At 40.7% G+C, this 15,264-nt stretch overlaps 1 protein-coding gene across 2 annotated transcripts in view; it reads right to left on the bottom strand.

Moving 5' to 3' along the window:
* The window catches only part of Cacna2d1 (calcium voltage-gated channel auxiliary subunit alpha2delta 1), a 428,064-nt gene extending 422,808 nt beyond the window's left edge, over positions 1-5,256 (bottom strand). For both annotated transcript variants that reach the window (XM_038315276.1, XM_038315275.1), the window contains exon 1: positions 5,147-5,256. In XM_038315276.1, the coding sequence (XP_038171204.1) occupies positions 5,147-5,241 (95 nt within the window). In that variant the 5' untranslated portion in view covers positions 5,242-5,256. The remainder of the gene's footprint in view (positions 1-5,146) is intronic.
* Positions 5,257-15,264: the final 10,008 nt, after the last annotated feature.

The following is a 15,264-nucleotide window of genomic DNA, read 5'->3' as shown; positions in this document are numbered from 1 at the left end:
ATTGGTTTCTATGTCCTAAATCACTACAAAAGGAGGCCTTTAAACAAGAAATGCATGAAAGTTCATATTTTATATAATCTCAACCCTTCACATGATGCCTTCCTTTCTAAAATACCATACTACCAAAAACATTTAACTCTTACAAACATTGGTGCATATTCTATATAAATGCAAAGTAAAACTGCTTGTTACAAGCGGATTTCTTCAGGGGTGGCCAAGGTTTAAAGTGCAATGGTTTCATTTCTAAGTTACTCTTCGCTATGATGTCCCACTCACTCCTCTTAACAAGTTACTCGAATACGTGATGTGAGATTTAAACCTTGAAGATAGGAGATGATTAACAGACATCTTACAGCATGGACCCAAAGAATGACCTTACATGCAAAGGTTTTTTTTTTTAATCTAGCAAACCATCCAGTATGTATGTTTGTGTGTACACATGTGTGTATGTATACAAATATATGCTCGTGTATGTATATTTTAACACACAAAATATTATCTAAGAATTAAAGAATACTATAACCATACACACTTGACAACTTATCTAATTATAGACTAAATCTTTAGATCCTTATACTACGAGACAAATGTGTGAGGCTTCCCACCATTCCAGTACAAGTTGTTATCCTGCATTCAACTGACATTTTCTTCCAACACTACAAAGAAAACTACGCTCCCATTTTCATGGCTTATTGCACATAAAAGCCAAGGTAAATAATGTGCAGGCTCCACGGCTGGCGATCACTGCTCAGTTCAAGTGGACAGGAAAGCAACTGCATAAAAGGCTGAGAAAGTTACAGTGCCACTTATAGGCCATCCAGGAAAAGAAATGATGGGCTGCCACACCTCGAGACACAGCACACAGTGTGAGCTGCAGGCCCTCAGGAGACAGCGTGGAAACGACAGAACAGAACAGTTCCTTCCCCGTGGAAGCTGCTTCCACGCTCTTTGACACCCTACCTCAGACAGCTCTTTTAACACAGCTGATAGAAGGCTGTTACTTTTCACCCATAAAATGTTACATCTAGAAACATTAAAGCAAATTCTGATTTCTTCAAAGCACCCGACCTGCTTATGTCACAACTTTCTGGGTCGCTATCGAAGGAGATTTAAAATTGCATAATTTTAAAAATATGTTCATCTCACCCACTTAAATCCCCAGCTTAAAGCTAAAATTTCATTGAAGATAAATAGTAAGAATCAAGATTAAGAAGAAAAGAATACTGTCTTGGAAATTCATATCTGGATTGAAAATAGGGAAAAGAATGCATAGGTATTTTATATAATAATGTTACAGAGAACAAATGAATTAAATAACAGTTGTAAGCACAAATATTGAATCATTTTCAAAATTCTACATACTTTGCTATGAATTTACACTCTAAAAGGAAATAATAAACTTAAAGACAATACTTTAGTTGCATGCATCTTCACGGAAGAGCTCAGAAGCATACTGCATTGTTATTTTTAATATCAGAGAAACAATAGAAAGGTATCCAGGTGTTATTATAATTAATAAACTCACTGGGAAAAAAAGATACATCCTCATTTAGATCCTCTTTATAACCCTTAAGCTTATATTACTGTATATATTTTTCTAAAATAATTTCTTAGATTTTTATTTCAGTTGGCCTAATGCTCACTGAAATGCCAATACAAATAGCTACTTAAATGCCTACATATAACAATAACAAATTAAACATTATGCTAATATTTATACAGAGAAATACACCTACTGTTTCATATTCTACCCAAACACCTGTAGAGTAATAATGTTCTATTGTTGTTAGGCTCATGAGAACCAACTGGAAATTGAGGAAGGGTCTTTAACACTCATTCCTTTTCAATTCTATATATACTATTTTATTTTATATTCTTTAATAAGATGCATGTCCTCATGTCATGCAGAACACAAATAGAAAGGTGAGCATAACCAGATCCCTCAGTCCTAAAGTGTAGAATAGCTAATACCCACCATCCCAACATGACATCCAGCAATATGTCTGCATAATACAGAATAGGATTACATGTATCAAAAGAATTCAGTTCTCAAAACTATTAATTTTATGTTTATTTCTTAAAAGTAACTAAATTCTTGGTTAAATATTTAGATCTTTATAAAGTTAAAATCAAACTCAATATAGTAAGTGGCTTTCATTCAACTGTTGTTCGCTAGGTTGCACTTTGATATGATTGAGATAAAAGCTAAATTTTAACTATAATGCATTAAAAGCAGATATATATAAACAGGGTCCTACATTAAGAACAGATTTTAAATTAACATTACTATACTGAGCAGTGTGCATGTGTTCCTGAATTTTAAAATAGATATGTTTTAGCATAACTGCCAAGGAATTCTTTCCAGAAAGAAAGCTGTCCTTTTTGAGCAATCACTCTGAAACTCCAATGTAACCTGTGCACATAATGACACGAAGCTAATGTGTCTTCCAGTGCAGCAGAAGCCAGGAAGCCTGAATGCTCGGTAGCCCATCAGGCTTTTGGTTTCACACTTTGCTTTGGAAAGAAACATCTAGCCCAGAGAAAAATAAAAATAAAAACTGGATCAAAAATCCTTTTCCTGAAAATAAATTCATTGTTTGAATGCTAATTGTTGGGATATGTTTATTATTTATTACAGAAGGATATGCTATATTAAAATGTTAAAACAGGGCAGAAAATTCTGTATGTAGAGTAATATGTTTATTTGTTATAATAAAACTAAAGTCTTTCCTACGAACATTGTTAAAAAATATGTTCATTATGATTATAATTCAGTCCCAACTCCAATTACTGCCTAATTAATGTTACAGTGTGTTAATGGCATGGTCTTCCTCCTCTGAAAATGAAAAAAATCTCATTTTATATTTTGGCTGAAAAATAAAACTGCCAACATAAGATAACTTAAAAACAGAAGCATCCTAATTTGCCGTTAGAAACTGTAACAATCTTTGGATTCCCTTCTTATAATCCTGATTTTTCCCCCCAGAGGATCTGAGCTTTACCACTGCATTTAATTTCTTTGTCATGCAAGCAAAGCAAATAGCACTGTTTCTTGATGAGATTGATGCCACATGTGTTTTCACAGATTTTATTCAGAACTCTAGCATGAAGTACAGATGTCAAGTAGCCTTTATCCGAAGATAGAATTACTGACTTTACAGATAAATAATTAGAGAAGCGGGAAGGCTTCCAAAAGCATTGTGAGTACTACCCTCCGTCCACTGACTTGGAGCCACAAAGCCTGTTCTGAGTCCCTGATAATGTTTCACATAGTCAGAAAATATTTTCATACTCCCATTGTTGGAAAACAACTCAAATCCTTTCAAAGAAAAGGAATCGCAATCCCTAACTTAAGTGCCTAGTTGATAATGTTCAAATCTTTAGCACATATCTGAGTAGGAAATGAAGTTACTTAAATTGGGGAAAGCGTTGATTGCAGATGTTCTTCTAACAAGAATTTTTACAACAATACTCTACTATGAGATGCTTAAGAATGAGTGGGTATTTTTGCATTTTGTTTTCCTTAATACGAGGAAGCACCCTCCCTAAATGATAGAAATATTGGCAAATCAATATAAAACAGCAGTAAAAAGGTGTAATCCGAGCACGTTAACAATATGACTTCCTAAAAGCTGCAATTTATTTGACACAAAATGCACGAGCGTCACCCGAGTTCTTATGTAATAGGCAAGGCTTCAAGTGTACTGAAAATATAAATAAGCAAAAGTGTGATTTCTTAATAAGACTGAGTGGTTTTGTAGCATCTTGGAAATTCTTAGACTTTTCATGTTTAAAATTAAACAGTTGGAACATTCTGCCAATTAAATGAAGCTCTACAGATGGCATTTACCCTTTTGCTTCATAACAAAAATGATGTGCAATCATTTTTATGGAAGATTACCTAAAGAGAACATTACTGTAAATCAATGACAAAAATATTAGACATCCCCTTTCTCAGGGCTGGAATATGCATCTCTAGATGCTTGCACTGACGCCTAAGGTGATAAATGTTCTGGGCCAAATCTTAAATAATAGCTGTCGGGTTCCAGCTAGTACGGGTGCACTTCTAGTGTATCCCCCCAAAACTCCAGGATCCAGCTTTCTGCCAACAAAGGACAGCAAGTGATTCCCTGCAGCATAAAAGCCAGGAAGGCTACCTTGGGCTTTGTTTTTGTTATGTAAAATGCATTTAAGTGACTCACCCACTTAAGACTACCTACTCTCAGAAGCTTTAAAGTACCTTCAAGAACCAAAATAAATGCTTTCCCAGAATGCCAGATAAGCTATTCAGCGCTTTTAAAAAATATGTATATATTTATATGTGCCACTGACTCCGATTGCTTCTTGCAGCCTGAGAGAGCGGAGAACGGTTGCATTGCCTTCCCTTCCGCCCTGTGACTATAGCTACCTTTCAACACTCTATTTCCAGAATAGCAACGGCTTTTTTTGAAAGTTATTTTAGAAATGTTAAAAATAAGAGAAAATTGCAGGAGACTATGGAAATAGTTCCTCCCTCAAAGAATAGGGGTTCTATTCATTCTAAGAACAGGAACCGCGTGTTTGTCGGCTCTCAGATGTTTCAAATAAAGGGTTGGATAGGTTGGCTTTGGTGGCCCTGGTACCTGTGAACTCTGGGGTGGACAGCACGCTCGGTTGCCTGGAGTGAACTGGCTGGAAACCAGGGAGGCTGTCAGGCGCTCCTAGTAATTTGGGCTCTAAATGAGTTTGGACAGCACAGCAATTAGCATCCTGGGGGCCAAATACTGGAGAAGCGCGAGCTACCCGAGCCAGCCTGAAATTAACTCTGTGAAATACCTAACGGAAACACAACTTTTCATCTGGCCTGGCTTGGTGGGAGCTGGGTATGCCTGCAAAGTTTTTCCCCAAGTCCGGCTACAGTCTTCAGCGTGCAGCATCACGGAGACCCGGCTGAGACGCCGCCGTCGGCTGGCGGACGTTCCCCGGGACGGCGGGCCGAGGCTCGCACGCCGGTTCCGAGCTCATTCCAGCGGCCAGCATTGCCAGGCTGGCCCGCCCACCCTGCCGGCCTCGGCGGCTCCTAGCTGCGCTCCCCACCCCCCACGGCAGCTCGGCGCAGAGTAGGGACCCCGGCCTCCAGCCCCCGCCCGGACCGCCGCCGACTTACGTGACGGCCGAAGGAAAGGGTTCCTGGCTCGAGGGGCCGATCAGGCAAGACTGGAAAAGTGTCAGAGTCAAAGCCAGCAGGCAGCCAGCAGCCATCTTCGCGATCGAAGATCAGTGCCCTCCTGGCCGGCCTGGAGGCGGCGGTGGAGCTGCACGCGGCGGTCGGGGGACCGAGCCGGGGCGCCGACGTCTGCCGGAGGGCGCGCGGGGAGAGGCGGGCAGGGCACGGGCGGGGCCGGGCGGGCGGACTCTCTAGCGCGTGGTGGCCGCTCCGTGCCTAGGCTGCCTCGCCTGCGCCGCCATCAAGGGCGACCGTGGAAACGGAGCTCGGCCAGCCTGCTGCCGGCGCCCGCGCGCTCTGCCTCCCCGCGCTCGCCTCCCTGATTTATCCGCGGTCTCCGAGGCGAGGGCGGGGGCGGGGCGGGGGCGGAGGGGGCGGCGCGGGGACGCGGCGGCTGCGGGGATGGGGGTGGCCGGAGCCGGGCTCGGGCTGCTTTACCCGGGCGGGCGGGTCGCGGGGAGGCGGCTGTGGGTGGGCAGCAGCGCGAGGGCCGGGCGTCAGAGCCGGGCGGGGACGGGCCGGGCGCAGCCCTCCATACAAGGCAGGGAGGAACTCCCAAAGTCGGCGTCGCCTGCTCCCGCCGCGGGGCCAGGAGAGGCCGCGCCGAGGCGGCCCGAAGGGGCTCCCCAGGGGACCACCCGCCGCCCGCGGGCATCCACGGGCGCGCAGGCTCCTGCCAAACACTTGGCTCGCCTCCACCGGGGTTATTTTTTTTTTTTTTTTTTTTTGCAAAATCTGGCACGCCCCCCCCCCCCAGCCCTTCTCCCAGGCGTAGAATCTCCTGCCAGCCTCGGAACCGTGAAGTGATTTGATAACAAATGTAGGAGGGGTTTGTGTGGTGCGTTTGAAAGCGCCGCTGTCGACTCTACCAGGTGGCACTGTTTTTCATGGTGTGTCAGAGGTTAGAACCTTCGACAGGGTTGGGTGCTAATGGTGCCAGCGGCCCTATGCCCAGATAACAACTAGACTCGCTTTACCTGGCAGGGACGGCGCCTCGCGGGAGGGCCGGGAATAGATGAAGAAGAAGCTGAAGCTGTAAGATCTCTTTCCTACTGTGCGGTAGGAATGAAGGGTGGAGGGAGGAATACTCCTTCGAGGGCGGTTACTGTGGCAAGGGGCTTTGGTAGCGTCTTAGCCAGCAACCTTCCAACCGGTTGAAAAAACTCCCCGCCCTGATCACTGGACAGCTTTGCTGGACAAGGTTCTTGCCGGGTGGATTCACTTTGTTGGTGTGAACCCAGAACGGAGTTCATAACAGGAAACAGGTGGCACTCTGCAAAATACATCTGAAACATGGATTTAGGGCTGGTTTCCCCTCCATCCTGGTGAGAAGCACTGGCCGGGCGTGCGTGGGTCTTCTAGAAACAGAATAAAACAAAAAGGTCTTCACTTATACCCCTCCCCCGCGGTTCAGGCCACCTTCAAGGATAGATTTAGTGGATTGCTGCTAGCTTTCTTCTTGGAGCAGCACAAATTCCTCAGCTGCTTCCCGAAGGATATGAAAACACTTTTGACATGAAGTCAGAGAATACAGTTCGTGCTGAGAAAAAAAAAAAAAAAGACACTCCCTCTAAGGCGAAGATTCTGTGATGATTCTCGAGGCCTTAAGATTGTTAATCATCCCTCCCTCCTCCCTCAGGGCCCAAGGGTTTATGGAAGGATAGACCGCGCTACTCATTTGGAATTGATTTTCTAAAGACAACCTCCCCAAACAAAGAAATGGTGGTGGTAAGAGTGATTACTGGCCAGAGCACAAATGTGTCCGTGATTTTCCCGTGTCTGGCCCAGTGGTGTAGCTTTCCCTTCCCCCCCCTCCTCTTCCTTTTCCAGCCTCATTTGTTTACTTCAGGTCCTCTGCCTCTCGATCTGGCCCTTTGTTTCCTCTTTCCTACTCTGAGTGGCCTCACAAAGGCGCCCCAGAGCGACTTAACTTTGTTTGTTTTGTGCTAGGCAATGACAGAGCTTGGCACCAGGCTTGCAGGAATAAGGGATGAAGTGGGATGTAATGGGAGTGAGAGCTACAGCTCGGACTGGTATTTTACAATTGTAGATACCTTTTCTTTCCAAAATCAGACACCCAGATAGTCAACGCCATCATTCTTTTCAATTTTTAATGACTCACAGACTGATCTTCTTCTCCAGCACAAGCATTTGAACAAGAGAATTAGATGCTCATTATTGACTACATAATGTGTTAGTATCATAATGGGCTCGCTGTATTAAAATATCGTTATGATATATTCTGTCAGTTATTTCATTAATACCTTGGTACGTGATTTCATATATATATATATATATATATATATATATCCAGGACATAAGGCTTATAGAGCGAAAGAATGTAATAAAGTTCTTGAGAAGGTAAGTCAGGTTTTATTAGCAACTTTATTGGCCTTTGGCTCTCTCTGATAAAGCACCATGCTCTTCAGTATCTGAAACTATGGGAGAAAGATGTTGCTTCTACAACCCTTATTTTGAAGGGTAGGTGGTTTTCAAATACAAACCTAAACCTTTCGATTCTCTACAGTGAAGTTTAGCTGTCGTTTTCGTCAACACAAAACTTATAAGTGAAAATATTAAAAATGACTATATATATATAATATGTTAAAAAGCCACCTCCACAACATGCATTATGCTTCTACCGGATTAACCATATCCTTTCATAGAGTTTTCTCATCTCGATGGCATTGTTTTGTAGAAGTTACATAATTATATTCCATTAATTTTAATAAAACTTCTTTAAATTACCAGAATCTGTCATCCAATATAAAATGTTTACAAATCAAAAAGACTGATAATAAAAATGGCTGTGTTGTAGCCTAAAATCTGAGCACGAAGCCAAAAACTCAATATCTGCTATTCATGTAAGGAAAACCATTTCAAGTGGATAGTAAATTAGTGAAGCATTGCAGAATATTTAGTATCTCATCAGTTCTGCAAGAGAATTTAAAAGGGATTTAATGCATGTAAAATATCAATTTTTAATTACAACCACTATATGATGCATAATTTCTTGATAACTCTAAATAGTTATTTCATATCAATGAAAGACAAAAGAATCGAAAGGTTTGACTGCTTTACCTCCTTGGAGAATCATTTCAGGAGAGCAGTGGGAAAGAAAGCAAGGCAGAACATCGAATCCCTGGAGGATGGAGGGGCTGTGCCTGGAACTTCAAGCTGGAGAGAGACCTCTTTTTCAATGTTTTAAAAATAAAATGGCACCAAAGAGCCTTTATTTTAAAAACTGGAAAAAGAAACTATTCTAAATTAAGAAATGTGGTCAAATGTTTCCTATAAACAAACCACTTAAAATAAACTTTCTTTGGGCCAAGTAAGATAAATGGTGAAAGATAGATAGATAGATAGATAGATAGATAGATAGATAGATAGATAGATAGATAGATAGATAGATAGATGATAGACAGACAGACAGACAGACAGATAGATAGATGGGTAAATGGATAGGGCATTCTACTTTTAATAAAAGGAGTACTTTCTTAAGAAGACAAAAAGTAGTGTTAAATACATTTACTACTATGTCTTATTAGTTTATCCACTTTCATAGGTAAATTTATGCTGACTTCTAGAAAACATCACCATGCCTGTAAGAAAGCAATACCATTTTCTTTCCTCTTTCTTTATTGATTGATTGATTGATTGACTGGTTGACTAATTTCTCCCCAGGATCTCTCTATATAGTCCTGCTGTCCTGTAAATCAGTACATAATAAAGACCAGGCTAGCTCAGGCTGACCTTGAGCTCACAGAGATCCACTTGCCTGCCTCTTGAGTCCTGGGATTAAAGTCATGCATCACTGCACCCCCATATAACAATAGCACTTATGCTATTCGGCTTCAAACCTCTGCTAGTCATAGAATTTCACATTCATTTTTTTTATTCTTCTCCCTATTCCGTGGCCTTCATTTCTGTTCGTCATAATCACATTTCAAGAACCTGCAGAAAATAATGGCCCACAGCAGTGACTCTCTACTTAAAAAGAAAAAGAAAACCTTCCTTTCTCTAAAATCTAGATTCATAGAAGGAGTCATCAGTTTATCCTCAGAGATGGAGCTCTATTTTGTTTCATTCTATTGGACTGTAAATTAGAGCGCAGTACATAGAATGCATGTCCTCAGGCCTGCCTAGGCAAAGGGAACTGGGAGGTTCAATTATTTACCCAGACGTTGACTAGCAACAGCAATGCATGGGAAGCAGTCAAGAGGAGATAGAAGTGGATGTTGAAATGGCCAACAATACTGACTGCAAACAAGGTTTCCAGTTTCCTAGATCATACTGATGCAGCTTTGGGGCAAAGAAGAAGACAGCAGGTACCATCTATGGGTCTTGATCTTCTAAGGCTTTGTTTCCATAGATACCATCTATGGGTCCTCATAGTCTAAGGCTTTGTTTTCATAGTCTGTCAACAGAGACTTACCACTACAGTCCAGCATGTCTCTGCACAACAAAGCCTGTGTAATGGACATGGTCAACTGTTCCTTATATAGTTGATCTGCCAGATCGGGATCCGCAGAAGCGTGGCCGAATAGGGTGGTCAGGAGTTTTCACGGCAGTAATGAACATCGGAGAGACAGCATGTGAGCCCATTTTACTGTTGTTCCCAAGTGTGCTCATTAGAGATTTAAATGCCGAAGATTCTTAGAGCATACACACAACTATCTGAATATATTTAAAGAACTCTACTTTTAAAGTTGTGTATTCCATTGATACATGACAAAGAAAAGTTGTGTTACTATGGTTTATCACAGAAGGAGAAACGAGCTTTTGTAGTTATACATGGATACATATGAAAACCAATGGACTAATTATTGTCCAACAGCAGTATCTTACTGAAGATATACAGTGATCAAGAGTAACCCCTAAGGTTCTGGATAATTTGGCAATAAAATACCATGATGTCTGAGCAAGTCAAGGATATTGTTTTATGCTATCTGATATTTTCTTGTTCCCTGACCAAATCACTGTTACTTTAAATATCACATATGTTAAAACTAGACAGGGATTTGAAAAATTCTGTTGTAAGTAGCTTTGTTGTACACAATTGGAATTTACAGACATTGATTTTCTCTGCACATAAGTGTTGAGTTTTCCACTTGGGTGGGCTATTCTTGAAGGATGTAACTCTTAGAGTGTCTTTAGCTAAGTAGAAGAGTTGGTTCCATGAATGTGTCCACCGGGGTGAAACTGGTCCACAGCAGAGCAGGGAGGGTTTCAAGGGAGTCTGTTCACCACTTGGAAGTTGCATGAGCTTTCCTGTTACAGAGATTAACACATCTTATGGCAAGACATTATTTGTTTTACAGACAGTACTTTATGATGTTAGGAGACTTGCAAATTAATTTGTAGTTAGTTTAGAACATCCAGATACCTAACGGAGAATTTAATAAATAACTCTGAAAGAAGATTTTGTGTTTATTATCATACTCTGATAGCATTTCCTAAATTAGCTGTAACTGATAACAATTATAACTGTATCAATCCACGTAGGATTAGCAGTTCCTATTTTCAGAAAGAGGAAACGTATTTTGGTTGGAAGAGCTCTGTATATATTTAATCACCAGTTTGTTTTTCTCTGTTGGTATCTGAAAACTGCTTTTCTTTCAGGGCTGATTCTTTTGAAAAGAAAATTGGAGTACTTTGGTGTTTCTTGCAGTCTTTGTTGAATATATGTTTCTGTTAAGCTTCCCATTTGATTTTTATTCATCAAAATATATCAACTATTTCCCTTTTAACAACAGCAGCAAAGTGCTTGTCAAAGGGTCACCAGAAACCTAGCTATAACACTGTTCTTCTCAGTTCAGCTATAACAAATACGCACGGCTCATCATTGTTCAGGAAGAGAGACCACTTCTGTCAATTTGCCCTTTCATCCCCCAAGTTAACCAGTCAGTCTGCCCCGCCCCTTCTCCACCCCCTCTTTTGATAGGTTTTATTCCCAACAGTCAATCTTGAATTTAACACATTACCAAAACACACACACACACACACACACACTAGGAGGGAAGGCAAGGATGCATTTTCTAGAGAAGAGAAAACTGAAAACACTAAGGAAGAACAACATAAAAGAAAGAATGTTTGTTCACACAATGAAGAAAACGTAATGTCAAGAACACAGGGTCAAAGAGACAGCCACAAATGTGGAGGCCACAGCTGTCTAGATACACTGGTAGCATGAGATGTTTTCCTCTTGTCAAATACTTTTGAGATCCTTTCATGCTATTTATTGTCTCAATAGCTTGGCGCTTTTGTAGCTAAGTGATAATTCATGATACAAATGTGCAAGCTGATTATTTGCCAGCTAAGGAACAGGTGGGGCATATCTAGTTTTTAAGTTTGTAATGTAAAGTCACTATGAAAATTGGTGTACTGCTTTTTAAATGAACAGAAATGGATGAAGAAAAGCAGAACAACTTAATTTTTCTAAGCAAGTATTCAATCAAATAACTTATTTCTGAACAAATACATAATTATTGCTATTATACAATTTAAGAGAAAATATGAATAACTAAACACTTTCTAAGGTTTTCAAAAATATGTGATGTTAACATTTAAGTTGTTTTTAACACAAAAAATAAATAACATTCAAATCTTTAAACGCAAGTACTTGAATATAGGTGTAAATTCTCTGTGCATTTGATAAGCCCCAAATCTATTCTTTCAACACATGACATAGGTAAAACATAAGCTATTTTAAATAGGATGTTGTGCACAAGGATATTTTTATACTGTATCACCCATGACCCTTCATTAACCTACCTTCTTTCGATTTGCAGTCTAAAGCGTGATCCAGGAACACTCAGAACGATGGGAAGGTGTACATGGGGTTAGGAGAAGAGGCCATCGGGAGCTAAGCTGCTTCCACGGCTCTTCCCACCTGGAAGAGTGTGCCCAACTCAACAGCATTCAGGAGTCTCACCTAGCATGTCCTCTGTCTCATGCACCCTCCCGTGGCTTACACTAATTTGTTTGTCATTCAAACTTCTCTTTTCTTGAATATTCAAATAGTTGATTCATGCAATCATTGGAAGTACCTCCGTAACTGCAGAAAAGCAGGCTCACCAACAAGGTACATTAGAAATGGTGCAGATCTGTCCAGTTAAATACAATATGGTAGCCATGTCGTGGTTTTAAGGCACACCTTAAATCCCAGCACTTAGGAGGCAGAGGCTGGCAGATCTCTGAGTTGGAGGCCAGTCCTGCCTACAGATTGAGTTTCAGGATAACCAGTGCTACAAAGAGTAATCCTGCCCAAAGAGACTTTTTTTAAGACAAGATTTGTCTCTGAAGTCCAGGGTGAATTGACATGAAATTCACTCTAGAGTCCACGGCTGGCCTTGATATTCAGATGTGGTTCCTTGCCTCTACTTCCCAAGCACTAAGATCAGAAAGAGTGCATTGGTGTCTACACTCATTCAGCTCTGGCATTAATCAAAGAACAGAGCTGGAGTTGGGACATAAGTACTAGACAGGGTTTCTCTGTGTTAACAGTAAGGCTGCCCTTACTGTTACAGGAACTCACTCTGTATATGTATATGTATATATGTATGTGAGTAATATTAAGGTGCATATAGTTTCTAGAAAGACACCATGATTTTTCTCAATCATTTCAAATGTTTACTTTGAAATACAAATATAATAAAAGACCATTTATCAACGATGATGAAAATTATTAATATATAAAATGTTGTACCATAAAGAAAATATTATCTAGGAATAAATAAAGTATTTTCTGGTTAAATTTATGTAGGAAATTTGAAGTGAAAAAATATTGGAAAGATGGTAGTTTTCCTCATTATTTGGTTTTATTAATGTATGTTACGTGAAAATATGATCTACTCATTTAAAATATGTCTTCCAAATAGTTTTAGAAAATACAAAAATTATTTTAAATATTCTTGTATAACAACATCACCAGCTACAGTGGTAGGTACATCAGGAAAATTAGAAGTTCAAAGTGACACAGTATAAGCCTAGATCTTTCAAAGGCAACCATATCATATTTAAGCTAGAATAGTATTTGATATTTGATGAGTATTTAATGACTCTGACATTTAAGTCATGCTAATTCCTAATGACAAGGATGTTTCCATATATAGAACCTTGTTCCTTCTCTACCACATGGTCCACTTTAAGCAGTTAATCATTATTTAAAAAAAAAAAAACAAAAAACAAAAAAAACTTCTACTTAAAGTTTGCAAAAGAAGTAACAATCATTTGGGTTCTCTATTATCTACTTCTATGAAAACAATAAGATTATAGCTCAGGTTGGGAGAAAGACCTCTTTTTATCTGTTTCCCGTATATGTGTGGGGGCTTTACTCTCTACTGTCTTCTTACTCATGCGCTGAGGGTGGGATTTATGATTCGGGAGTAGGTGAGGCTGCAAATGGCATGTGTTCATTTGGTCCATCAGCTCTGCTCTTCCATTTCATCATTGACTAGGGATATTCATTACTCCATGGACTAGTCTTTCATAAAAAGTTATACCTCGGTAGGACCCTCTCATGGTGCTCTCTTCTCCTTTCAGTGAAGATGAGTGAGGAGCACTTTATAGAAATGAACCAATCTCTCCTTATCTAAAGAAGATTTAAAAAATGAATATAGATAATGAAAAAAATCAGACAAGTAAAATCTGTAAATTCATTTTATGTCCGCTCTTTAGCAGACCCCCAAATAGACAAATACGTAAAAGACATGTTACTCCATTTCTCAATGAAATATTAATACAGCTAGCTGACTTTACTGTTTTCTCTTAAGAGAGTTTAAATTTAAAAAATTATCTGGCAAGATTGTGCCAATCTGCACTCCCAATTTCTGAGAGACTAAGGCAAAAAAATAAATAAATAAAAATGGCAGCTTTGAAACTTTCTGGTCTACATAGAGAAACTTTGTCAAACAAACAACAAAAGGAGTTCATGAAATGTTCATAGAAACAATATTCATAATAACTGAAACAAGGCAAATTAAATATCTAACAACTGAAGAACGTATAAATACAATGTGGTATATCTGTTCAATAGAATATTATTTGGCAGCAAAAATGAGTGAGGCATGTGGTGGCAAGGGCAAGGGAAAGATGCCCTGTCTTGCTCGCTCCAACCACGTGGTGGGTGAGGGAGCAGCAGCGCTCTGGAAAGTAGGTCCTTCACCTCAACTGGGCGGCATAGCAGAGCTGACCCTACTGACAGTGGTGCTGGTAAACTGGCCCCGAGAATGTGAGTGTGGGAGATCTGGCCTTGCCTCTCATCTGCCACATGGTGGAATGGGCTGGGGCTAGATACTCCCCCCTCCGCCCCCCCCCCCCCCCCGCCCGGCCCCGCCCCCACTGCTGGCCCTGAGATCATCATCTTGGGATAGTTGTCCCTGCCCCTCACCAGCTGTAGCACTTTAGAGAGTGGCCCCAGAACCTCACCTGGGCAACACAGTAGAGGTGGCCCTGATGGGAAGAGCCAACCCTGAGGGCATCCTGAGGGCATGAATGCCCATTGCTCATCACTGTAACAGTTGAACAAGCCAGGACGATGCTGGTGGTAAGGACAAGGGATTGCTAGTGCGCTGACCCACCCTTCAACTACCCGGGGGTCAAAACCAGAGTTAGGAGTTGCCCCCCCCCCACATCCCCAACATCCACCCAGGTGGATGATGGGGCACGTGAAGAGTCTGGTCCTGCAGCCCCTTCGTGCAGGGTCTTCACGATGACTCGACAAAAACAGGATGCCCAAGAGGAGTCCCCGTGAGGGCCCTGCATCGGCAGTGTAGCACAAACCAGACCTTTGCAATGAACACTCACAAGTAAAAATACACGGACAAAAGGGTTTACTGTGTGATTCACTGTGTAACATACACCGTCCATGACAAGACTGACTCTACCTTTCTTTTTCTTTTTTTCACTTAAACTTTATTTTGTTTTATTTTGTGGGGGAGATTGCAAGTGCAATGAATGGGATGGAGATGCGTGATGCAAAAGAATAAATAAAATAAAAGCTTAAAAATGAATGAATGGAATAATACATATTACAATTGGTGAACCTCAGAAAACAT

The sequence above is a fragment of the Arvicola amphibius genome, chromosome 18 (assembly GCF_903992535.2).
Source record: "Arvicola amphibius chromosome 18, mArvAmp1.2, whole genome shotgun sequence".
NCBI lineage: Eukaryota > Metazoa > Chordata > Mammalia > Rodentia > Cricetidae > Arvicola > Arvicola amphibius.
The sequence above is the reverse complement of the archived record's forward strand: the minus strand, read 5'-3'. Positions and strand labels throughout refer to the sequence as shown.